The following is a 26,849-nucleotide window of genomic DNA, read 5'->3' as shown; positions in this document are numbered from 1 at the left end:
TGTTTTTTTCACTCGTCTACAATGTGTTGTTTTCTTTTAAGATCCTGGGACAGAGATTGCAATCATACTTGATGGATCTGGTAGCATTTCAAGTGATGATTTTGAAAGGGCAAAAGGATTTATCAGAACTGTGATGGAAAAGGTTTGGGAGAAATGTTTTAATGTAAGTATTGAGCAACATTACTGCATACTTCAACATAAGATTTGTTGTTTAGAAACAATTTGGTCCAGGAAATGGCAGCCAGTTAGTCAGCAGGCAAGAGGATGTTAGGAAATGTGCTAGTTCACAAGCTTCAAATTAGCAATATTGGTTACCTTTAATGCATTAATGTTGATTTGAAAAGTTAACTGTAGTAATGAAATGTATATTATGTTGACTTGCATTAATTTGTGTCATTCGACTGTGGTAAGTCAAATGACACAAACACCATTTAATTTAAACTTTGGTCTTTATCAAGTGTTTTCTACATTCATGCCTGCCCTTAGTGGACAGAAATATATTGGCCAGAATGCTACCAGGTTTAAGTCTGTTCAACTTACAATTTCATTAAAAGTAAATACTATAGGTGTGTGCCGATTACTTGTACAAAACGAGTAACGCATATGACCCATTTACTGATACGGATATAATTACATTATTTCATGTAATTATCTGTGATCTACAGTGGCCCAGAATTGTTAAACACATCCACAAATACAATTACACCCCAATAGCGTAAAACACAACGACTAGTACAATTGCACACCCCGAATAAAAATACTCCCCCCAACAGTGCCAAACATAACCACAAATACATTTAAACACCTCAAATAGAAATACCCCCCAATAGAGCAAAACACAACCACTAATACAATGAAACACCCCCAATCAAAATTCTCCCCCCATTAGCGCAAAACACAATGACTAGTACAATTGCACACCCCGTATAAAATACTCCCCCCAAAAGTGCCAAACATAACCACAAATACATTTAAACACCTCAAATAAAAATACCACCCAATAGCACAAAACACAACCACTAATACAATGAAACTCCCAATAAAATTTACCTTCCAAGATATGAAAACAACATTAAGTCAAAATGGAAAGGGTAGGTACAAGACTGTCGTCATAATGTTGAGTGAAGGTTTTCTCTATTTTTAGTGTGAATTTGCTGTTGTTCAGTATGGATCGGAAATCCGAACTGAACTGTCACTGACTGAGACAGATGGACCAACAGCTTTTAAAACAGTCAACAACATTAAACAGATCGGTAAAGCCACAATAACTGCTTCAGCCATGATCTATACAATGTAAGTATTGACCTAGATAATGTTATTAGTTATATATCAAAAGGCATTACATTGTTTTGATATGTTTTTAAATGTATTATTTCAGTGAAAATGTTTTCGTTCCTGCCAACGGGTCCAAAGAGGGCTCCAAGAAAATCATGATAGTGGTGTCAGATGGAGCAATATCCCACTGGGATAAAGAAAATCTGCAAAACGCGACAAAATTGTCTGAGGAAAAGAATATCCTCAGATTTGCAATTGGGGTGAGTTCTCTTTTTGGAATATGTTGATTCATTAACTATGTAACATGTTTAGTCAATTATGAAGAGATTAAGCCTAGTCTAGGACTAAAAAAACAAGCTTATTGGAGTTTTCTATTGAACTTGATTTTTTCAGTCCCAGACTAGGCTGAATCCGGGTCTGCGAAACAAGCCCATAGTGTTTCAAGGCTCAAACAAAAGACTCAAATGTAGACTCCGGGGGCAGGAGTTTGAAGCACAGGCGACGTCTATTTAAACAATCAAAATGCAATGTACAAGTACACAGGGTGGCATCAGAGACAAGTCAAGATGCATGTCGAGGCTTGGCATTTTGGTCCCATTCTTCATTGTTCAACATGGCTACACATTCATCCTATTGTAACTATTGTAACATTAGCCAGCAAAATATGAATTAATTGATCACAGCTCAAATATGGCCATCATACACTTAGGCTAGTAAACAGATTTGTGTTTGTGTAGCTAGCTAGCTAAGTTAGTTCAGATTTGTGGACTAAACTTATAATAAGGATGATCATTTAGCTACCTTGACATAGCTAGCCTAATGTTACCTAGCTAGGTAGTTGTCATTACTTCGGTGTAAAATTTGACCAGATGGTCTGTAGGCTGTAATCAGCCTGAAGATTCCACAGCCACAAAGTCAGAATTGTCTATGTAATATGCCACTAAAATGTTACAGCATTGCGTATTTATATTAGAGTGTGCATTCCTTTCAGGCCAGGTAGATCATAAAACAATATTCTCTTGACATTATACAGACAATTCAAAGGCCACAGGCAGCAACTCTCAGAATACGCAACCTCAGCTCCCGGCCTGCAGACTGTGGAGGAATTTTAGAGACTATTAAATAAATGTTTACACCATGAAATTATTAAATATAAAGGGAAATATATCATTTAAATGATAAATAAAGCAATGAATAAAAAACATGTAACATATTTAATGGTGTATTTCTACAATTAATGATTTATTTTATAGTTTCATATTTTACGAATTATTTCTTACTTGGTTGCAGTCATTGCGTATGGTGGCATTTAAGGGACTTTAATGAATAAATATAAACACCATGAAATAATTAAATATAAAAGGAGATATATAATTTATATGGTAAGGAGAATGTAAAATATTTAATGGTGTATTTCTACATTTAACAATTAATTTCACAATTTCATACACAAACCAGAAAAAAAAATGTATATATTCACAACATTATGAATGAATTGTGGTTTATTCGGTAACATTTCGTAGTGTGACTGATTTTACTAATCGGTTATAGTAATATTTTTTTATATATTTTACATTTATATGGGTTGGGGGACGCTGAACGGGGGTTTGCCCAGGGAGCCATTCAAGCCAGAACCGACACTGGCCTAGCTCACAAACAAGAACCTGGGTGCCTACTCCCAAGGTTTATTGACCCACAGTCCCACACGGTGAAATTTACATGACGTGCAAATAATTTTTTGTGCTTTCACTTCGTGACGCCCCCGGCAAGAAGCCGCCCTTGGCTGTTGCCCATGTCACCCATACCTAAATCCGCTGCTGATCCAGTAAAGCCATGCTGATTCCTAAGCGCCACAGAATGAAGTCAATGCACCAATCAAAAAGTAGTATTTGGTAGAGCCCACCAATTCCAACTTTGATGGGTGAAATGACGGATTCAATAATGACAGATTTCACAATGACTGCAACCATGAAATAAATAAATAATGAAATATGAAATTGTGAAATAAATCATTCAATGTAGACCCCATTAGATATGTTACATGTTTTTTTATAAAATAAAATTATATATTTACCATTTTATTTAAAACTGTGGAAACTGTGGATCTTAACTCTACATTTGTGGATCACAGGTTGGAAATGAAACTAAAAAAGATGAAATGGAGAAAATTAGCTCCAATAACAGTACCCTGTTCATGGTTGAAGACTATAAGGCCTTGGAAAAACTTCTCTCCACTTTACAGACGAGCTTCATTCAAGGAATCGAAGGTAAAACTTACAGCTGTTCTAGTCAGTCTATCCTTTAGATTGTGTTCTATTATTGTCATATAAAGAACAGTGGCTCGCAAAATTATTCTCACCCCTATGACTTTTCCACATTTTATAATGTGACAACATGAAATCAAATTGGATTTAATTTGGAGCTTTTGCCAGTGATCAGCAAAAAATGAATTGATAATGTGTAAATGAAAAATTTAATTCACAAATCCTTCGAATTAATTTCAAACCTATATTACAGTAAATAAACAAGTGCGCATGTATTCACCCCTTTTGCCATGAAACCTAAATGAGCTGTGGTGCAACCAATTGTGTTTAAAAGTCACAGTTAGTTGAAGCATTCCGCTCAAGAACTTTCTTCTGAATCTCATCAGTCTATTCTTGTTCTGAGAAATGAAGGCTATTCCATGTGAGAAACTGTCAAGAAACTAAAGATCTCGTACAACATTGTGTACTACTTTCTTCATAGGCATGTCTACCAAATATTGACTGATGGGGTGAATAATTATGCAATTAATTGTTTTGTATTTGTAATTTATTTATTTATAAATGTGTAGATTTTAGCTTTTACTTTTGCCATTATGGACTATTTTTGTGTAATTAAGTCCATTTCGATTTTATGTTTTAACAGAAAATGTAGAGTCCAAAGGGTTGAATACATTTAAGAGCCACTTGTACACTAATGAGCCAAAATATTATGACAACTTACAAGTGATGTGAATAACATCGATCATCTCCTAACAGTGGCACATGTCAAGGTCTGGGTAGACTAGATGGTAAACGAACTATCAGTTCTCGTAGTAAACATGTTGAATGCAGGAGAAATGGGCAGGAGTACAGACCTGAGTGACTTTGACACAGGACAAATTGTTATGGCCAGATGACTGTGTCAGAGCATCGCTGAAATGGCAAGGCTTGTGGGGTGCTCCCGGTCAACAGTGATGAGGCCTTCCTTTTTCAAGGAAGGCCTTCCTTATTCCAGGGAAGACAGCCAAACCACATTCTACACGTATTACAACAGCATGGCGCCAAAGTAAGAGTCTGGGTGCTAAACTGGCCTGCCTGCGCATTATGAAACAAAAAATATTACAAAGGAGACCCCAAACTGTTGAGCAGGTGAAATCCTATATCAAGAAAAGAATGGGAAAACATTTCACTTTCAAAACTTCAGCAATTGGTCTCCTCACTTCCCAAACGCTTACTGAGTGTTGTTGAAAGAAGTGGTGATGCAACACAGTGGTAAACATGCCCATGTCCCAACTTTTTTGAAATGTGTTGCTGGCATGAAATTCAAAATGGTCATTTATTTTTCCAAAAACAATAACATTTCTCATTATCAACATTTGATATGTTGTCTTTTTACTTTTTTCTATTAAATTTAGGAATAAAAGATTTGCACATGAATGTATTCCATTTTTATTTGTATTTTCCGCTTTTCCAACATTTTCCCAACTTTTTTGGAAACATGGTTGTACAATAGAAACCCCAAATGTATTTGAACTATATCATATATTTTACATGCATTAGGAGTATATTCTTCCATGGATTAAAATGTTATTTTCAGTCATGTATTATAAGTATACTAACTTATAAATAACTAGGTCCATTTTAAAACACTAAATTATGACTATTAATATTTAAGTAGTACTTACATACTACCTTAATACTATTCAGTGAACTAAAGTACAACATAAGAGGTTCCAAAATAACACTTTAGGTATACTGCTATTTTGGCATGGGGAAACACACTACTGTTCAAAAGTTTGGGGTCTCATAGAAATGTCCTCATTTTGAAAGAAAAGCTACTTTTTGCCCAATAAATTAACATCTATTGTTGACATTGTTAATGTTGTAAATGACCATTGTAGCTGGAAATGTCTGATTTTAAATGGGATATCTACATAGGTGTACAGAGGCCCATTATCAGCAAACATCAGTCCTGTGTTCCAATGGCATGTTGTGCTTTGCTAATCCTACTTTCTCATTTTAAAAGACTAATTAATCATTAGAAAACCCTTTTGCGATAATGTTAGCACCGCTAAAAACTGTTGTGCTAAAGAAGCAACAAAACTGTCCTTTAGACTAGTTCAGAATCATCAGTATCAGTGTTTGTAGGTTCTATAACAGGCTAAAAATGGCCAGAAAAAAAGTACTTTCTTCTATACCTGTTCTGAGAAATGAATGCTATTCCATGTAAGAAATTGTCAAGCAACTTTTGGATATTAACACTTTCAGATAATGGTTAAAATAATAATAACGTACCTGGTCAAGTCAAGGGAGAGATGTCAAATAATGTACAGAAAATTGAAGCAATGTTGTCTCGGATGTTCCAGTATCATCTCTACTCATTAGATTATTATTTTCATGTTAAATACATAATTTGCGTGTCTACCTAAAACAATGCATTCATTCTACAGCACAGAGGCCACTATCATGACACCTCTAAAGCCAGGTGACTAATGTAAACATCATACATTCCTAAGACTGTCAGAGCATGACTCCTGGAGGGAGAATCTAAACACAGATGGTCTCGTCCCTTCATATCCGGATAAGCTAAATTGGAACAAAACATACATTCAGAATACTACAAAACTGAAGAACTCAAACAACAACGTGTAGTACTCCCTTCAGAGAAGAGCATTTCCCATCCCTTTTTCTAATCTGGTTAGAGCCAGTTTGTGCTGTTCTGTGAAGGGAGTACTACACATTATTGTACAAGATCTTCAGGTTCATGGAATAGCCTTAAATTCTCAAAACAAGAATAGACTGATGTGTTTCATGAGAAAGTTCCTTATTTCCGGCCATTTTGAGTCTGTAAAATGGCCCAGAAACACTGATGCTGAAGATACCAAACTAGTCTGAAGAAGGACAGTTTTCTTGGTTCTTTAATCAGCACAATAGTTTTTAGCAGTGCTAACATAATCACAAAAGGGTTTTCAATTAGCCTTTTAAAATAATAAACTTGGATTAGCAAACACAACATGCCATTGAAACACAGGACTGATGGTTGCTGATAATGGGCCTCTGTACACCTATGTAGATATGTAGATATTCCATTGAAAACCAGCCGTTTACCGCAACAATAGTTTCCCAACATTAACAATGTCATAACAATGTCTACACTGTATTTCTGATCAATATGATGCTATTTTAATGGACAGAAAACTTGCATTTCTTTCAAGAACAAGGACATTTTAATCACAGTGCAATATTACATTAGTGCAATATAAAGTTAATAAAGTTATAGTTAATTAACTAATGTATTTTTTATTAATGTGTAGATCAAATGGAAAAAAAAGTTGTCAATGACAACAACAACAACAACAACAACAACAATGAAGATAAAGAGAAGGATGGTGGGTCTACATTTATTACAAATGCAAGTTGCTTCACATCATAGACTTCTGTAATTATGGTGCGGATTTGTATTGGTGAATCGTGTCATTTTCATTTCCTTTGAAGATCCAGAAGTTGCTTTTGTAGTTGACGGATCTGGCAGCACTGAAAAAGCTCATTTTGAAATGGCAAAGCCAAAAAAAGGTTTGGAAGAAATGTTTCAATGTAAGTATTTTTAAACATTACTGCACACTTCAACAAGTGTTGTACCTATAACTATGCTTCACAGTTATTATCAACAGTTAGTTAACCAGGTAAGTCCCTTGAGAACCAACTCTCAATTCCGAAGACCACAGGCATTCAAATACAGGAAAGTATACAAAACAACATTCATTTTGCAGCACAATAACAGTAAAATGTTGTATTCTTCTTGTGATTCCTCAATCAGTCCTAAAATGCAATTTTGTAATATGGGGGGATCAAGGTAAACCTATTCAAATGCCACTGAGTGGACAGGTAGGTGAATTTGTGCAAAAATCGGAATCTATGACACACGTGAACATTTTATATCTAATAATCTGACTCCCTATTGTTTGTAATCAGGGCTTGACATTGGCACCCGCCCACCCGCTAAATGCGGGTAGAATTTGGCTGTGGCGTGTAACTCAGTCACACTTACTAGACACTTTGGCGGGTGGCATTCTATACTAAATCTATACACAGGGTTTTTCCTGAATTGAAAGCTCAAAAGCAACAGCCTTCCAAAAAGCTTGCAATCATGGTAAAACCTGATTTTGCGCTCATATACAAAATGCCAGCGAAACACTGCAGCTAATATTACGGTAGGAGGAAACTTTTTACACATTGTGTTGCCAGGTAGGGATGTTTTTCACTAAATTTATGTATTTTTCATGGGCTTGGGCAGGTCGGGTTTTTTTCTGTAATCTGCAGCAGAATGCAGTTTGTGGTCAATGAAATCTGGCAACTTTCCATACTGGTCCAGACATCGCGGAGATGAGTAATGTCGGAAACACAGGTGGATCCTTTTACACCCAAGCATGTCAAAATCTTCCATTAAAACTTAATGACCTCAAACTACATCTAATCCGCATAACTTTTTTTGAAAAACTTTTCAGGTGGCTTTTAGTAGCCTAAAATTACAGATTTGTTTTTTAAAGAGAGATCGCGAGACAATTACGAGGATGACCGGTGAAAAAAACATCAGATTAGGTTATGTACTATCACCAAAAACATTAGGATATATATGCAATATATTGAGTAAAAACATATATAATTAACATTTTTAAGTTACTAACAATATACATATATGAACGTGAAGACACTGGATCGGGGTCAGCTGCAGAGCCTAGTAGAGCTGAATGAAGTCGAGGGAGATTAACGATGTAGCAAGGATGAGGAGAAAACTTGACAAGGCTCTAATAAATACAGCTCTGTTTCGTTTTTTTTATACAAGTCTATATTAACAAGAACATAGCATAACAAAAATAGACAACAGTAATATTGACTGCGATTAATTATAAAGCTGGGTGATTCCCCAACAACAATATGTTGGCTAGTGAAAATGCAGAGAGGCTTGTAACTTTGGAAAACCACTAGCTACAATGCAAAAAAGTTAATGTCAAGCACTGTTTGTAATCATATGCAATCAGAAATGACCATGATATGCTGGAAGTTCTTAGAAAAGGTAGTTAATCTTTCATCACAAACATTTAAAAGTCGGTCTACGTTATCCTCAATGCTCCTCATCAGTCAAGTCCAGATAACAAGGGATTGTGTAACAACTCAGAACTCAGGGATGATCAGTCTGGTCACTCCAGTTTACGTATGTGTATGTGCCTATATCAGTTATAATAAGCACCCATAAGGTGTAGGTCGTTTAACATGAACCATACAGTAAAATGGCATGTGTTCCTGGGGCTACACAGAATGTTATGATGCCCACGACTCAGGGATGATTGGAAATGTCTTGTCTTCCTGGGCCTAACCAGACTGCATTGAGAATCCAGGACTCAGGGACTCCAAGTCTGGTGGCTTAGACTTACTTATGTGTGTGTGATTACCAGTAGCCCTACGAGCCTGAGCATGAAGATGAACGAGGAATGCCGTAGTAATCTATATTCCAAAGTAATACAATTTATTCCAGTCAAGTAATAAAGTTACAGTACAAAACATAGTTACATACCAACACGATTCAACATCCTTCCAACTAGCCTAACAGTCTACTAATTATACCATAAGCATTTAAGACACTATTGCACATAGTTGTGCTTCTGTTAAATATAGACTCCAAGAACTAAGTCAAACTTCACTATTTATCCCACCCAGAAAGACAGATTCCAAACTCCCCCATTGCATCTATAATAGGATTACCTCACCTTGGCTACAACAATCAAAACAAAGAAACCGGCATTCACATATTTACATGGTCTTGCAGGATTCTTCATTTGGTAAACATTTACCTGTAACAGACCAAACATCAGCAAATAGGACCATTGGTGTGAGATTAGGATGTCTCACTGAGTTGAGACACCAGACAACACGACACCTTCACAAACCTTCCAAAACAAATCTTTCATTACATTACAAACTGATGAATTACTACCAAATTGCTAAATGATCTATGGTATCTCCATCTGAAAATAATTATATATTTGAACTTCAAATCACAATTTAAGGCAAAAAGAAGGACATGGACTTCTGTTTGTTAAAAATATAAATCTCAGTTGAATAGAGGGCAATTTAGAATGCAGAAACATACATCATTGTGATTAAAAAGTTCATGTAGGTAACTAATGTGTTAATTTTTTATTTTGTAGATCAAATGGGCAAAACATATATGAAGGGCAGCAGCAGCAACAACAACAACAACAACAACAACAACGATGAAGATAATGAGGAGGATGGTGGGTCTACACAAATACAAGTGAAGTTGCAGCATGTCATAATCTTAATTCTGGTATGTTTTTTAAACTCGTCTACAATGTGTTGTTTTCTTTTTCATTTAAGATCCTGGGACAGAGATTGCAATCATACTTGATGGATCTGGTAGCATTTCAAGTGATGATTTTGAAAGGGCAAAAGGATTTATCAGAACTGTGATGGAAAAGGTTTGGGAGAAATGTTTTAATGTAAGTATTGAGCAACATTACTGCATACTTCAACAAAAGATTTGTTGTTTAGAAACAATTTGCTCCAGGAAATGGCAGCCAGTTAGTCAGCAGGCAAGTGGATGTTAGGAAATGTGCTAGTTCACAAGCCTCAAACTAGCAATATTAGTTACTTTTAATGCATTAATGTTCACTTGAAGAGTTAACTGTAGTAATGAAATGTATATTGTGTTGACTTGCATTAATTTGTGTCATTCGACTGTGGTAAGTACTGTGAGCTCTCCTAATATCCACAAACACCATTTAATTTAAACAACTTTGGTCTTCATCAAGTGTTTTCTACATTCATGCCTGCCCTTAGTGGACAGAAATATATTGGCCAGAATGCTACCATGTTTAGGTCTGTTCAACTTACAATTTCATTAAAAGTAAATACGTGGGTGCCGAGTACTTGTACAAAACGAGTAACGCATATGACCCATTTACCGATACGGATATAATTACATTATTTCATGTCATTATCTGTGATCCACAGTGGCCCAGAATTGTAAAACACAACCACAAATACAATTACACACTCCCAATAAAAATACTCCCCCCAATTTCGCAAAACACAACCACAAATACAATTACACACCCCCAATCAAAATTCTCCCCCCATTAGCGCAAAACACAAGCACTAATACAATGAAACACTACCAATATAATACACCTTCCAACATTAAGTCAAAATGGAAAGGGTAGGTACAAGACTTCATATGTTGAGTGAAGGTTTTCTCTATTTATAGTGTGAATTTGCTGTTGTTCAGTATGGATCGGAAATCCGAACTGAACTGTCACTGACTGAGACAGATGGACCAACAGCTTTTAAAACAGTCAACAACATTAAACAGATCGGTAAAGCCACAATAACTGCTTCAGCCATGATCTATACAATGTAAGTATTGACCTAGATAATGTTATTAGTTATATATCAAAAGGCATTACATTGTTTTGACATGTTTTTAAATGTATTATTTCAGTGAACATGTTTTCGTTCCTGCCAACGGGTCCAAAGAGGGCTCCAAGAAAATCATGATAGTGGTGTCAGATGGAGCAATATCCCGCTGGGACAAAGAAAATCTGCAAAACGCGACAAAATTGTCTGAGGAAAAGAATATCCTCAAATTTGCAATTGGGGTGAGTTCTCTTTTTGGAATATGTTGATTCATTAACTATGTAACATGTTTAATCAATTATGAAGAGATTAAGCCTAGTCTAGGACTAAAAAAACAAGCTCACTGGAGTTTTCTATTGAACTAGATTTTTTCAGTCCCAGACCAGGCTGAATCCGAGTCTGCGAAACAAGCCCATAGTGTTTCAAGGCTCAAACAAAAGACTCAAATGTAGACTCAGAGGGCATGAGTTTGAAGCACAGGCGACGTCTATTTAAACAATCAAAACGCAATGTACAAGTACACAGGGTGGCATCAGAGACAAGTCAAGATGCATGTCGAGGCTTGGCATTTTGGTCCCATTCATCATTGTTCAACATGGCTACACATTCATCCTATTGTAACTATTTTAACATTAGCCAGCAAAATATGAATTAATTGATCACAGCTCAAACATGGCCATCATACACTTAGGCTAGTAAACAGATTTGTGTTTGTGTAGCTAGCTAGCTAAGTTAGTTCAGGTTTGTGGACTAAACTTATAATAAGGATGATCATTTAGCTACCTTGACATAGCTAGCCTAACGTTACCTAGCTAGGTAGTTGTCATTACCTCTGTGTAAAATTTGACAAGATGGTCTGTAGGCTGTAATCAGCCTGAAGATTCCACAGTCACAAAGTCAAAATTGTCTATGTAATATGCCACTAAAATGTTACAGCGTTATATAAGGGAGATATATCATTTATATGGTAAGGAGAATAATGAATAAAAACATGTAAAATATTTAATGGTGTATTTCTACATTTAACAATTCATTTCATAATTTCATACACAAACCAGAAAAAAAGATGTATATATTCACAATATTATGAATGAATTGTGGTTTATTCGGTAACATTTCGTAGTGTGACTGATTTTAATAATAGGTTATAGTAATATTTTTTTATATATTTTACATTTATATGGGTTAGGGGACGCTGAACGGGGGTTCGCCCAGGGAGCCATTCAAGCCAGAACCGACACTGGCCTAGCTCACAAACAAGAATCTGGGCGCCTACTCCCAAGGTTTATTGACCCACAGTCCCACACGGTGAAATTTAGGTGACGTGCAAATAATTTTTTGTGCTTTCACTTCGTGACGCCCCCGGCAAGAAGCCGCCCTGGGCTGCTGCCCATGTCACCCATACCTAAATCCGCTGCTGATCCAGTAAAGCCATGCTGATTCCTAAGCGCCACAGAATGAAGTCAATGCACCAATCAAAAAGCAGTATTTGGTAGAGCCCACCAATTCCAACTTTGATGGGTGAAATGACGGATTCAATAATGACAGATTTCACAATGACTGCAACCATGAAATAAATAAATAATGAAATATGAAATTGTGAAATTAATCATTAAATGTAGACCCCATTAGATATGTTACACGTTTTTTAATAAAATTGAATTATATATTTCCCATTTTATTTAAAACTGTGGAAACTGTGGATCTTAACTCTACATTTGTGGATCACAGGTTGGGAATGAAACTAAAAAAGATGAAATGGAGAAAATTAGCTCCAATAACAGTACCCTGTTCATGGTTGAAGACTATAAGGCCTTGGAAAAAATTCTCTCCACTTTACAGACAAGCATCATTCAAGGAATCGAAGGTAAAACTTACAGCTGTTCTAGTCAGTCTATCCTTTAGATTGTGTTCTATTATTGTCATATAAAGAACAGTGGCTCGCAAAATTATTCTCACCCCTATGACTTTTCCACATTTTATAATGTGACAACATGAAATCAAATTGGATTTAATTTGGAGCTTTTGCCAGTGATCAGCAAAGAATGAATTGATAATGTGTAAATGAAAAATTTAATTCACAAATCCTTCGAATTTTTTTCAAACCTATATTACAGTAAATAAACGAGTGCGTATGTATTCACCCCTTTTGCCATGAAACCTAAATGAGCTGTGGTGCAACCAATTGTGTTTAGAAGTCACAGTTAGTTGAAGCATTCCGCTCAAGAACTTTCTTCTGAATCTCATCAGTCTATTCTGGTTCTGAGAAATGAAGGGTATTCCATGTGAGAAACTGGCAAGAAACTAAAGATCTCGTACAACATTGTGTACTACTCTCTTCATAGGCACCTCTACCAAATATTGACCGATGGGGTGAATAATTATGCAATTAATTGTTTTGTATTTGTAATTTATTTATTTATAAATGTGTAGATTTTAGCTTTTACTTTTGCCATTATGGACTATTTTTGTGTAATTAAGTCCATTTCGATTTTATGTTCTAACAGAAAATGTAGAGAAGTCCAAAGGGTTGAATACATTTAAGAGCCACTTGTACACTAATGAGCCAAAATATTATGACCACTTGCAAGTGATGTGAATAACATTGATAATCTCCTAACAGTGGCACATGTCAAGGTCTGGGTAGACTAGATGGTAAACGAACTATCAGTTCTCGTAGTAAACATGTTGAATGCAGGAGAAATGGGCAGGAGTACAGACCTGAGTGACTTTGACACAGGACAAATTGTTATGGCCAGATGACTGTGTCAGAGCATCGCTGAAATGGCAAGGCTTGTGGGGTGCTCCCGGTCAACAGTGATGAGGCCTACCAGCCATGGTCCGAGGAGGGACAAACCACAAGCCGGCGACAAGGTGTTGTGTGCCCATGGCTCAATGAAGCGCAAAGGAAACAAAGGCAATCCCGTCGGGTGTGAACTGACAGAAGGTCTACTGTGGCAAAAGTCACAGATTTTCTACACAAAAGCATAATGATGTTTATGGGAGGAATGTGTCATAACACACAGCGTCACACACTGCTGTATATGCGGCTGCATAGCTGCAGACCAATCAGTGCCTATGATGACCCCTGTCCTCCGCCAAAAGCGCCTACAATGGGCACGCGAGCGTCTGAAATGGACCATGAACAAGTGGAAGAAGGTCGCCTGGTCCGATGAGCCATGTTTTCTTTTACATTACATGGACGGCTGTGTCCATGTGTCTCCGCAGGGTGGCTGGGCGAACCCTTAGAGATAGGGTGAGAAGCTCGGTCACCCGGGAGGAGCTCAGAGTAGAGCCGCTGGTCCTCCACATCGAGAGGGGTCAGCTGAGGTGGCTTGGGCATCTGTTTCGGATGCCTCCGGAACGCCTTCCTGGGAAGGTGTTCCGGTCCCGTCCCACCGGGAGGAGACCCCGGGGAAGACCTAGGACACGCTGGAGGGACTATGTCTCCCAGCTGGCCTGGGAACGCCTCAGTGTCCCCCTGGAAGAGCTGGAGGAAGTGTCTGGGGAGAGGGAAGTCTGGGCATCCCTGCTTAGACTGCTGTCCCCGCGACCCGGCTCCGGATAAGCGGAAGATGATGGATGGACGGCTGTGTAAGCGTGGGTCCTTTTATCTGGGGAAGTGATGGCACCAGGATGCACTGTGGAATGACGACAAATCTGTGGCGGGTGTGTTATGCCCTGGGGAATGTTCTGCTGGGAAACCCTTGGTCCGGGCATTCAGGTGGATGTCAATTTGACACGTGCCACCTACATTGTTGCAGACCAGGCACACCCATTCATGGCAGTGGTATTCCTTGATGTCAGTGGCGTTTTTCAGCAGGATCATGTGCCCTGCCACACCGCACACATTGTTTGGGAATGGTTTGAGGAACATGATGAAAGGTTTGAGGTGTTGCCCTGGCCTCCAAATTTCCGATTGAGCATCTGTGGGATGTGCTGGACCAACAAGTCCAATCCACGACGGCTCCTTCTCCCAACTTACAGGACTTGAAGGATCTGCTGCTAATGTTTTGGTGCCAGCAACCACGAGACATCTTCAGGGGTCTTGTAGAGTCCATGCCTCGGTGGGTCTGCGCTGTTTTGGTGGCACAAGGAGGACCAACAGCCCACGGCAGGTGGTCATGATGTTTTGGCTTATCAGTGTGTGTTCCACTTATGACATTCAATGGTAAATTTGATATTTTACCCTGTTATATTCTTCTTACTGACTTTTGTATGATATTGAACCTGATTGATTTATGAACCAGGAATAAGGAAAGGAGAGGGGTTTCAATTTCAACTTGCAGAGGCTGGATTCAGCACTCACATTGCACTTGATGTAAGTATTTTTATGCACTGGTCTCAGATCTATTTCTATGTTTGGTTATCTGATCAAGGCTGCTGTCTAGAGTGGCATGGTCTAACTTTTCTTCTCATATATTGAGGGCTTGGAAATGTGACAATATGTGACAGGCAGTTTGAGGATCTGAATATTATATCTATTCCCAGGCCTCAGATTCATGTGTTTTCTTGGCTTCTGACTAGCAACTTCCACTGCCTCCTTATACTAGGGATCCCTTTTATTTGGCGCTGTGGGTGCCAACGACTGGAGTGGTGGAGTGCTGTTAAAGAAACTCAATGAAGACAAGACAACCTTCTTAGATGGATCATCATCAGAGTCAAGATTTTCCTATTTAGGTAGGTTATGTGAGTTCCACACACAGACATTGTTTGACACTTTTGAAGGATTGTTTCGTTCACATTCCGAAATTCTTCTGTCACAGGTTACAGTGTGGTGTCCGCTAAGGCCGACTCTGGGATTCTATACATCTCTGGGGCCCCTCGTCATAACCTGACTGGGGCAGTCTTTGTCTTTGATGGAACTTCCCATATAGTGCAAGAGAAGCTGCTAGGTAACCAGGTAGGCTATTCAGTGGCGGGCTTGAATTTGCAGAGGTCGGAGCATGAGGCACCCCCCAAAACCTCTCAAAATGTATCTAATTTCTTTAACTTATACCACTGCCTCCTACATCAATAGACCGATGGCTGTCTACCTTTAACTATACATATTCAGCAATGGAAAAGAGAGGAATAAAAAAAACTGTTTAAACTATAAAAGTATAATCACGTCAGCACAATTAACAGACAGCGCTATACAGCCTATTGATCATTGTCCAACACCAAGAACAGCGCTATATAGCTCTGTGCTGGGGGGGAGATCAGGAGAAGAAAGGCCATGCTTACTGCTGGACCCCGGCAGTGATGTCGAGCAGTGTAATGTCTGTAATGTTGGATGTCATCTGAAAGCGCATCATTAAAAAAAAACACTGAGAAACTCTCTTTCCAAAATCATCCTATACAACTATCGTTGTTATATTTGACTGTTGTCACTAAGATTATTTTGTCTAGTCTCGTTTTTGTCAACTAAAATATATTTAAAAAAATCTAGTTCTATTTAGTCAGTTATCTTCTTGTCAACTGCCACAAAAAAATTGGTATTTATCAAATATTTTGGTCATTATTTGTGGACCAAATGTACACTGATTTTGCTTTGGGAAGGCTGGTGACTGGTGAAGATATGCTGTTGCTAGCTACCGGTGGCGTCAGTGTTTTGTCTGTGGAGGTGCTGATAATAGCTCCCTCTCTGGCCTGTGTAATAAGGATGTCATTTTACTCATGTAACAAAAATATAGTTTTTACACCCTCAAAATCTTTTGCTTTATAATTTTTCATATAGGCCTAGCTTTTGTAGGGCGTGGCCCTTGGGGTGTGTCAGGAATCACAGGTTACCCTAAGAGAATGCATACACATAAATTGCATTTGCAAACCAATGAAAATTGAAAAAATATATAAATGCAACATGCAACAATTTCTAAGACTTACTGACTTATAGTTCATATAAGGACAGGACAAATGCATACATTGTGGGATTTTAATAGATGTGTGCACAGAATTTGACCCTAACCTTGGAAAATGTCACTTATAACCTTTCCTCTTGTCATTTACATCCAAAATTTAGGTTAACTGGGCCTTTTCAGCATTTATATAGATGTCAAAGAACATAACAGGATATTAATTGATTAATTGTATCATGCAGTACACCTGTATGGAAGCATCTGCATTTGTTATCTTACTCCATTGATTTATTCAGGTTTTCCTTTCATTTGTCACCTGTCTATACATTCAGTAAGTGATAGGGGAGAGAATATTCACCCAAGTATGTTACCCTTGTGGGTCCCCAGTCAAGACAGAGAAGCGCTGCCTCTGAACAAGTTACAATCACACTAATTGCATGTAAATACAAAGTGTAAAACATGAAATGTTTAATATGAAACATCAAAACCCTGCATAGATATATATACAGTGGGGAGAACAAGTATTTGATACACTGCCGACTTTGCAGGTTTTCCTACTTACAAAGCATGTAGAGGTCTGTAATTTTTATCGTAGGTACACTTCAACTGTGAGAGACGGAATCTACAAAAATCCAGAAAATCACATTCTATGATTTTTAAATAATTAGTTTGCATTTTATTGCATGACATAAGTATTTGATCACCTACCAACCAGTAAGAATTCTCTCTCACAGACCTGTTAGTTTTTCTTTAAGAAGCCCTCTTGTTCTAAACTCATTACCTGTATTAACTGCACCTGTTTGAACTCGTTACCTGTATAAAAGACACCTGTCCACACACTCAATCAAACAGAATCCACAATGGCCAAGACCAGAGAGATGTGTTAGGACATCAGCGATAAAATTGTAGACCTGCACAAGGCTGGGATGGGCTACAGGACAATAGGCAAGCAGCTGGGTGAGAAGGCAACGACTGTTGGCGCAATTATTAGAAAATGGAAGAAGTTCAAGATGACGATCAATCTCCCTCGGTCTGGGGCTCCATGCAAGATCTCACCTCGTGGGGCATCAATGATCATGAGGAAGGTGAGGGATCAGCCCAGAACTACACGGCAGGACCTGGTCAATGACCTGAATAGAGCTGGGACCACAGTCTCAAAGAAAACCATTAGTAACACATCAACAACAAATCCTACAGCGCACGCAAGAACCCCCTGCTCAAGCCAGCACATGTCCAGGCCTGTCTGAAGTTTGCCAATGACCATCTAGATGATCCAGAGGAGGAATGGAAGAAGGTCATGTGGTCTGATAAGACAAAAAAATAGAGCTTTTTGGTCTAAACTCCACTCGCCGTGTTTGTAGGAAGAAGTTTAAGTACAACCCCAAGAACACCATCACAACCAGATGGGTCGTGGCTGGGTCTTCCAGCATAACAATGACCCGAAACACACAGCCAGGGCAACTAAAGAGTGGCTCCGTAAGAAGCATCTCAAGGTCCTGGAGTGGCCTAGCCAGTCTCCAGACCTGAACACAATAGAAAATCTTTGGAGGGAGCTGAAAGTCTGTATTGGCCAGCGGCAGCCTCGAAACCTGAAGGATCTGGAGAAGGTCTGTATGGAGGAGTGGGCCAAAATCCCTGCTGCAGTGTGTGTAAACCTGGTCAAGAACTACAGGAAACGTATGATCTCTGTAATTGCAAACAAAGGTTTCTGTACTGCATATTAAGTTCTGCTTTTCTGATGTATCAAATACTTATGTCATGCAATAAAATGCAAATTAATTGCTTGAAAATCATACAATGGGATTTTCTGTATTTTTGTTTTAGATTCCGTCTCTCACAGTTGAAGAGTACCTATGATAAAATTGACAGACCTCTACATGCTTTGTAAGTGGGAAAACCTGCAAAATCGGCAGTGTATCAAATACTTGTTCTCCCCACTGTATATCAAAAGAGAGCCTGCAATATTTTATGTGATGACTTGAAAATGTATTTCACAGAAATTAATCTGAGATGTTTGATTAAGAAACACTAGGCACACCCGTTTCAATGTGGTCTTTGTCACTCTAGAATCCAATATTTTTTCTTGTGTAGTGTGTGTATATATATAGACCTCAACCATATGCTTTTAACTGAAAGACAACAGCTTTTCACTCTCTAAAGTAGTGCACAATATTACCGTATGATAATTTCCCATATGGATAATGTGAAAACTCTCATAATCTGCCATTCATCATGAGGCCCCATTGAGCATCCCCCTCAGACTATAGGTACGTAAGTGACTATTTTGTAACTCTGCACAAGTAAGGGGGCATAACTTCAATATCTGCCTCTAATATTCTCACCTGCACCTTTTTTTAAACCTATTTGTCTGGCTTCATGTTCATGTTCTCCTTTTCTCTTCCTGACTTTCACGCCTTGCTAGTTAGTAAGCATGGTGCAGGGAAGAGTGCTCCACCTGTCGGTGGCCTTGTGTATAACAGATATACAGTATGTTTTGGTTGCTCATCTGAGAAAATAACTCAGTCTTTGGGTTCAACTGTTAGATATTACACAACCTGATGCTTGCTGCTATATTGTATAACCTATATAATAATAATGAACCAAATCTCCACTTTGTAGGTGGGCTCTTACTTTGGTTCTGTGCTATGTGCACTGGACATTAACCGGGACACCAAGACAGACTACTTGCTTGTAGGAGCACCATATTTCCACCAGAAAGGAGAGGAGGGCAGAGTGTTCATTTTTAAGCTAAACGAGGTCAGTGCAAACACACTGACATTCAATTCTCTTTTGGTTTTCATGAATGCACTTTTCTAACATTTGTAATGGTTTTTGTCCCAGGGTAAGTTTCTTAAGGAGCCCTGGGAATGGCAGGGTGTGGAAAACTATGTGTTTGCCAGGTTTGGTTCAGCCATCTCTGCCGTTGAGGACCTGGATGGGAACGGGTACAACGATGTGGTAGTTGGCGCTCCTCTGGAGGAGGACGACGACATACGTGGCTTTTCTGGAAGCATCTATATCTATAATGGTGGCCAAGAACTGCAGAGGCAGCACTCACAGGTGATTTAGCAGAAGCCTTGCTGATATGCTGTGCCTTGCAGTAATCTTTATTTAATATGGAACCCTAAACATAACATAACGTAGTGTGTTGATAAATTGCCATGTGGTTTTAATCATGAAATGTGCTCATGAATTGTTTTTGCTTTTAGAGAATTTCAGCTGCTGATCTGGATGTGAAACTCCACCACTTTGGCCAGTCTGTTAGTGCCTTCTCTACCAGAATAGATGAAGGAGACAAAAGGCAGCTTTACATCAGCATCGGTAGCCAAGGTGCTATCACAGTTCTGAAGTGAGTATTGACAGCATAGAGTATATAGACAGTAAGATCTATAATGGATATGTCCACCACTATGTTTCATATTTGTATGCTTTTAGAAAACTGTGCTACCTACAACCCAAAAAGATATTTCAGCAATATGTATGAATTGATTAATGATTCTGGGTGACAGATCTTAAAGAGTCTACGTGCTGTTCATTTTACTGCCGTTCATTTCATCCCTGAACTCTGCACTTCTCTTAGAACAATCCCTGTCATAACATTTAATCCTACGCTGGAGATTAAACCCAGGACCATCCCATTATCTGAGCAGACTAACAAAAACATCAAGAAGGATTTCACCCTGGAAATCTGCTTTCCAAAAACGAAAAAGATGAACTGTATGTGCAAAACAGTTCCCATCACCTATTGTCTGAGTTGATAAACTAGATCATGTATTTGCTCCTAGCTACAGTATCACTTACCTTGTTCCATTATGTGTTTCTCATTTCAGATGGTAACACATCCATACGTTACAACATTGATGTGGATGCAGGTCAGATCAAAAAGCGTCTGTTTTTTAAAGATGACTCAAAGGGGGATGGCATCTTCACTTTACAAATTGATGCAAACTGCATTGACTTCAAACTGGTTTATTTGGTAGGTTTCTGAGGCATCTACTGTAAATCCATAATACACATAATGAATGTCTTTTAATCGTTACAGTGAAGTATAAACAGTCTCAAATAAGACTTGCTAATTTACATTTAAAGGAGAGTGTGATTGGCAGCTCTGGCGTAGAATGCACAGACAGTATATTACGAAAGTGAGTACACCCCTCACATTTATGCAAATATTTGATTATACAGTATATTTTCATGTGACAACACTGAAGAAATGACACTTTGCTACCATGTAAAGTAGTAAGTGTACAGCTTGTATAACAGTGTAAATTTGCTGTCCCCTCAAAATAACTCAACACACAGCCATTAATGTCTAAACCACTGGCAACAAAAGTGAGTAGACCCCTAAGTGAAAAGTGTCAATATTTTGTGTGCCGCCACACACGCTTGACACCATCTGAACCAAATAAGTTTATGTTGGTCTCATCAGACCATAGGACATGGTTCCAGTAATCCATGTCCTTAGTCTGCTTGTCTTCAGCAAACTGTTTGCAGGCTTTCTTGTGCATCATCTTTAGGAGAGGCTTCCTTCTGGGACGACAGCCATGCAGACCAATTTGATGCAGTGTGCAGTGTATGGTCTGAGCACTGACAGGCTGACCCCCCACCCCTTCAACCTAATGAGTCACATGACACTGGGGAGGGAAAATGGCTCACTTTTGTTGTCAGCGGTTTGGACATTGATGGCTGTGTGTTGAGTTATTTTGAGGGTACAGCAAATTTACACTGTTATACAAGCTGTACACTCACTACTTCACATTGTAGCAAAGTGTAATTTCTTCAGTGTTGACACATGAAAAGATATAATCAAATATTTGCAACTGAGATGCTTCAGGTGCACAGAACGCATTCAGTGCTAAGCCATTTCTAACCATGACAGAAATCATTGCAATTGTTGACACCATCTGCCTCAGCAAGTGGAGTCCAGTTTAATACCCAAGGATAGAGTAGTCTGAGATGAGAGCCAGGCAGCTTTTCTCTTGAGTTGACTCTGAATGAACCCCAGAGATGTAATGTGGGAGAGACATACCAAGGTCTGCACTGACCCCTGTCTGTGTGTCTGTTAACCAAGTGGACAGTTGGTGGGTTCCAAGGTAAGTGGTTTTAGAAAAGCTGATTCATGAATTCAACACAAATAAGGAGTATCAATGTGTGCAGAGCCGTGATTTTGTCATGTCAAAGGCTGGGCTTCGAGGTGAAACTCCATTGAATTACACCAAATCCAAGCATGCTCTGAGTGTCTATGTGTTGTACTGAAGTGATAAAATAAAATTCAAGGGCCTTGCTTGGACCTGATATCACAAAACTGCGCTATGCCACTAATAGGCAAAGTAATTTTTTTTCAGGGTTGTGATGATTGCTTCTCACCTATAGTGGTCAGACTCAACTACAAATTGAATATCACTGATCCATCTCTCCATATTCTGAACTACTCTACTCCCACAGAGTTCACAAAAGTGGTGAGCCTACTCCAAAAAAAATTCTAAACTTTCATAATTCTTTGAAATAATAATTGTGTTTTAATTTCTGCTGTCAATTGAAAATGTCAGATTACATTTGAGAAGGACTGTGAGATGCACAATGAATGCAAGGAAAATATTTCTTTATCGGATTCAAGGCTGAGGTAAATAATTTTTTAAGCACAATAGTTTATTGATATTAATATAGCATCTCGTATCTATAAAAATAAAATATCTAAAAGATTTACTAAATACTGATCTAAATCATTTCTTCCCCATTATATCTTTTCATTTGTCTATCAGCACGGAAATTGTAAAAATTGGATTGACCAACGACTTGAAAATGTACTTCAATTTGACCAACACTGGGGATAGTGCCTACAAGACAACACTTGTTCTGGCATACCCCAACATGCTTCTATTTAAATTCACAACGGTAATTTTGCCATTCAAAAATACAAATTATTGTCTTCAGAACAAGATTTGAACTTGGAAATTAAGATCCTGTTTATTATTCACAGAAAATGGAAGGCTCTGTTTGTGAAAATGAAGTTACAGAGACAAATTCATTATTGAAATGTTTTGTCTCACATCCAGTGTTCAAAAAAAATAAACAGGTACAGAAACACCACATTAACTAAGTAAAGCTTTTTAGCAATACAAAACCAAATTTCTATCTTCAAAATTGAAGGGGTCATTTTCCTCAACCTGTCAACATGTCTTGTTTTTGCTTTGACACCATAGGTTAATTTCTCCATTGTCTGGCAGCTTTCAAACAAAAAATCTTATATGCGAGATGCTGAGATCACAGCAAATCTAACATGGTAATATATGATTCTTTCCTTTTGTAACTTGTTATATTATCTTAGGATTGAGCTAAATAAAATGATGCTATTTTCCCTACTATCGCTGTTTTTAGTGAGAATGGTGGCACCCAGGTACTGGATTTTAAGAAATTCCACTTTGGAATTAAGAATGTCCTAAAGGTCCAAATGACTGGGTAAGTTATGACTGAAATATATCTTCCCAGACACTACTTACTTGTGCTATATCAGATTTAGAATTTAATTAAATTCAGTTCAACTTTATTTCCAGTTAACTTGCTTTTTACAGGGAGGCCAAACCAAACAGAATAATATTCACAGAAAAAAATGTTCACAAGGAAGAGCTGACCTTTCAGTTTCAGGTATGTTTGCAGTGTTTGCCTTATATTGCCTGTTACTATAAAACACACTGATAGCCAGGTTATTAAGAACACCCATTTAGCACCAGAAGCAGCTCGAATGGTTCAGGGCATCGGAAACAATCCACAGGTTTGTTGATTCATGCTGACACAATGGTATCCTGTAGTTGCTGCAGGTTGGATCAATTTTTGGAGCGGGGATGGTCAGGTGCGGACTGGGGTAAAATATTGGCCCCAGGAACCTGAAGTGGAATGGCACATGGGGGGATTATTATAATAAAAATATATTTGTGAAGTCAAATTATGTAATTGTTAAAGTATTGTCAATTACTGTAATTACTATAATATTTCCTATAATTTTAATTATTATTTAATTAGTATAATAATTATATTTTAACAATAAAATTGTTTGACTTCACAAATACATTTATATTTTAATAATCCACCGTTTGTTTGCTACTGCACAAGTGAAATGCTTGAGCGTGCCCTTGTTGCACGTAAATTGCGACAAAACAATTTTTGCAACTTATCACTGTAATTGCCTCCATTTCTGATAATGGGCTTGTGAAGTATTCTAATCAACTACATCACAAGCCCATTATCTTCGGCATTAATTTCAACTGTCTGCATCTCTTGTTTTTCCTTTGGTGTTTTTCTCTTTATATTGTACCCTGCCTCCATCCTCTTGCTTTTCTCAGATTCTGTCTGCATTTTTTTTTGTTACCTATATATTAATCTATTAAGTTGTATAATCAATTATTGTATAATCTAGTTTTAATTCATTTTAATAAAAATATATTTATTCTAATATATATTATAATAATATATTAGATTTATACTTTGGTTAGCTAGCTAGCACACATTGAACATTAACCAACAGGAGGAGAAAATGCTTCTAGATTTTAAAATAACATTATAATAAACACCACTGAAAATGAATGGGAAGCTAGCGAGCTAAGTGCGATATCCGTTTTCCCGCCACTGCTGTAGGACTACTCGACTTAGGTATGACAGGAAAATCACCTTTGGGCTGAGCCTGTGTGATGGAGAAGCACTGTCAGCAGCATTCTTAAATCTGCACTAGGTAGTTTTTCAGTATAAAAAAGTTATTTCCCCCTATAAACATGTTGTGTAAGCTAATACAGTCCTCTAATAGTTGTTTAGCAACACAAACAGTTCAGCACCAGTGGAATATAAATGTTCTATTTTTGGAGCGTGCTGCTTCTTTCTAGCCAGTTTTGTTCCAGCAATCCCACTCCAGCCAATCGCCTTCTGTGAGGCCAGCCTTCCTCCTTGGCTTATTTTGAGAACACACATTTTACCTGGAAGATATACACCGCTCAAGAAGAGGAACCAGGCAAGCCTAGCCCACCATAAGAAGGGATGAATGTTGTTGCCCAAGCTGGATTTGATTCACATTTTACATTGTGATAGACTGTGTCTTTAACCACTACGCTATTTAAAGAGTTTACTTGTCAAACCAATTAGGCGAAACTCCACGGTCCCCTACATTAGTTAACATCCAAACCAACAACAGGTATAACAGGATCACTACACTAAATTCAACATGTTAAATTAGAAAGAGATTACTGTAGATGGCTAACTAATAGCTACACAATACCTATAATGAAAACAATGACTCAAATCACTCCATGGTTTGTTTTATTAGAAAACAAATAGACTGTTGAATAGCTAACCACTATGCCATGTGAATTATGCTTTTTAAATCAAAAATAAGAGCAATATGAACAAATCCAAATGCCTAATTTGTTTGATCTGTGGCAAGGATCGAACCCCAGTTGTCAACATGACAGTCTGCATCGCTAACTACTACGCTATGTTGGGGACACTTGGCTAAAAGCTATATAGTACCTATAATGCAAACAATGACTCACATCACTCCATGGATTGTTCGTTTCTTTAGAAAACATATAGACAGTTGAATAGCAAACCACAACGCAATTTGAACTACGCTATGTAAATTGAAAACGAGCACAATATGTTCGTCGTCGGTGCAGTTCGTCCATCGCAATATAACGCAAAGTTCTATTCTATCCTGAACAATGGGAGGATGGAATCCTGGTAACCACTTCACTATTTAACAATGGTTGGACAGTCGGTCAGTGACATTCACTCTTCTTGGCTGGCTCTGCTGACGCGGTCCGGTAAACATTAAGGAATAACGTAATAATCACAGTATAACACCAAGTTAATTAAACTTCTGGGATATCAATCTGACTAGTTAGGAAGCATAAGAAATTGTGAATCAATGTCACCTGTTTTGGTGCAAATGAAGGTGACAACAGGAGCACTGGAAAGGCAACTGCAAGACATCCCCCAAAAAGGGAATGGTTTTGCAGGTGGTGGCCAAATACAATTGCTCTCTCCTTATCCTTCCTGACTGATTATTCTCTAGTTTTATACTTATAGCTAGTGTCCTTGTACCACTACTAAGGCGCATAAGGCGGTACCTGCAGCCGATTCAGGTTGTGTAAAATAAAAGCTCCTCCATGATGGCACATCCATATGTGCTGTCTTAAGAAGGTTTGCTGTGTCTCCCAGTACAGTCTCAAGGGCATGGTGGAGATATCAGGAGATGGGCCATTATACAAGGAGAGCTGGACAGGTCTGTAGGGCATCAACCCAGTAGCAGAACCGGTATCTGCTCCTTTGTGCAAGGAGGAACAGGAGGAGCACTTCCAGAGCCCTACAAAATGACCTCTAGCAGTCTGTCAGAACTGTCAGAAACAGACTCCATGAGGGTGGCATGAGGGCCTGACGTCCTCTAGTGGGACCTCTGCTCACAGCCCAGCACTGTGCAGCTTGATTGGCTTTCACTAGAGAACACCAGAATTGGCAGGTCCACCATTGGCACCACATAATCTTCATAAATGAGAGCAGATTCACACTAAGGACATGTGACAGATGTGAAAGAGTCTGGAGATGCCGTGGTGAACGTTATGCTGCCTGCAAAATCATCCAGCATGAGCGGTTTGGTGGTGGGTCAGTGATGGTCTAGGGAGGCAAATCCTAGGAGTGTCACACAGACCTCCACGTAGTAGCCAACGGTACCCTGACTGCTGTTAGGGACTGGGACGAAATCCTCAGACCCATGGTCAGCCCATATGTTGGTGCAGTGGGCCCTGGGTTCCTCCTAGTGCAGGATGATGCCCAGCCTCATGTGGCCAGAGTGGGTAGGCAGTTCTTGGATGATGAAGGCATTGATGCCATTGACTGGCCCTCATGTTCCCCAGACCTGAATCCAATAGAGAACATCTGGGACGCTTGGGTGCATCCGATGCTGCCAAGTGGCGCTACAGACTGTCCAGGTGTTCACTGATGCCCTGATTCAGGTCTGGGTCAGAGAAAAAAGCTGCAGTGTGACAGTACAGTAGCCAGTGTAGTGTTTGATGAGGAC

The 26,849-nt window shown here is 38.5% G+C and overlaps 1 protein-coding gene across 1 annotated transcript in view; it reads left to right on the top strand.

The window, feature by feature from the left end:
* The window catches only part of itgae.2 (integrin, alpha E, tandem duplicate 2), a 44,306-nt gene that overhangs the window by 11,695 nt on the left and 5,762 nt on the right, over positions 1-26,849 (top strand). Inside the window, exons 7-28 of the mRNA XM_034293553.1 lie at positions 6,866-6,907; positions 7,014-7,112; positions 9,725-9,811; positions 9,915-10,036; positions 10,804-10,952; positions 11,038-11,194; positions 12,684-12,819; positions 15,203-15,273; positions 15,506-15,632; positions 15,719-15,855; positions 19,409-19,546; positions 19,631-19,849; positions 19,999-20,138; positions 20,370-20,506; positions 20,620-20,765; positions 22,135-22,248; positions 22,339-22,412; positions 22,552-22,684; positions 22,770-22,865; positions 22,993-23,072; positions 23,168-23,248; positions 23,362-23,434. Coding sequence (XP_034149444.1) covers positions 6,866-6,907; positions 7,014-7,112; positions 9,725-9,811; positions 9,915-10,036; positions 10,804-10,952; positions 11,038-11,194; positions 12,684-12,819; positions 15,203-15,273; positions 15,506-15,632; positions 15,719-15,855; positions 19,409-19,546; positions 19,631-19,849; positions 19,999-20,138; positions 20,370-20,506; positions 20,620-20,765; positions 22,135-22,248; positions 22,339-22,412; positions 22,552-22,684; positions 22,770-22,865; positions 22,993-23,072; positions 23,168-23,248; positions 23,362-23,434 — 2,558 coding nt within the window. The remainder of the gene's footprint in view (positions 1-6,865; positions 6,908-7,013; positions 7,113-9,724; positions 9,812-9,914; positions 10,037-10,803; positions 10,953-11,037; positions 11,195-12,683; positions 12,820-15,202; positions 15,274-15,505; positions 15,633-15,718; positions 15,856-19,408; positions 19,547-19,630; positions 19,850-19,998; positions 20,139-20,369; positions 20,507-20,619; positions 20,766-22,134; positions 22,249-22,338; positions 22,413-22,551; positions 22,685-22,769; positions 22,866-22,992; positions 23,073-23,167; positions 23,249-23,361; positions 23,435-26,849) is intronic.

Source organism: Esox lucius, chromosome 1 (assembly GCF_011004845.1).
Source record: "Esox lucius isolate fEsoLuc1 chromosome 1, fEsoLuc1.pri, whole genome shotgun sequence".
Lineage (NCBI taxonomy): Eukaryota > Metazoa > Chordata > Actinopteri > Esociformes > Esocidae > Esox > Esox lucius.
This window is presented reverse-complemented; position numbering and strand designations above follow the sequence as displayed.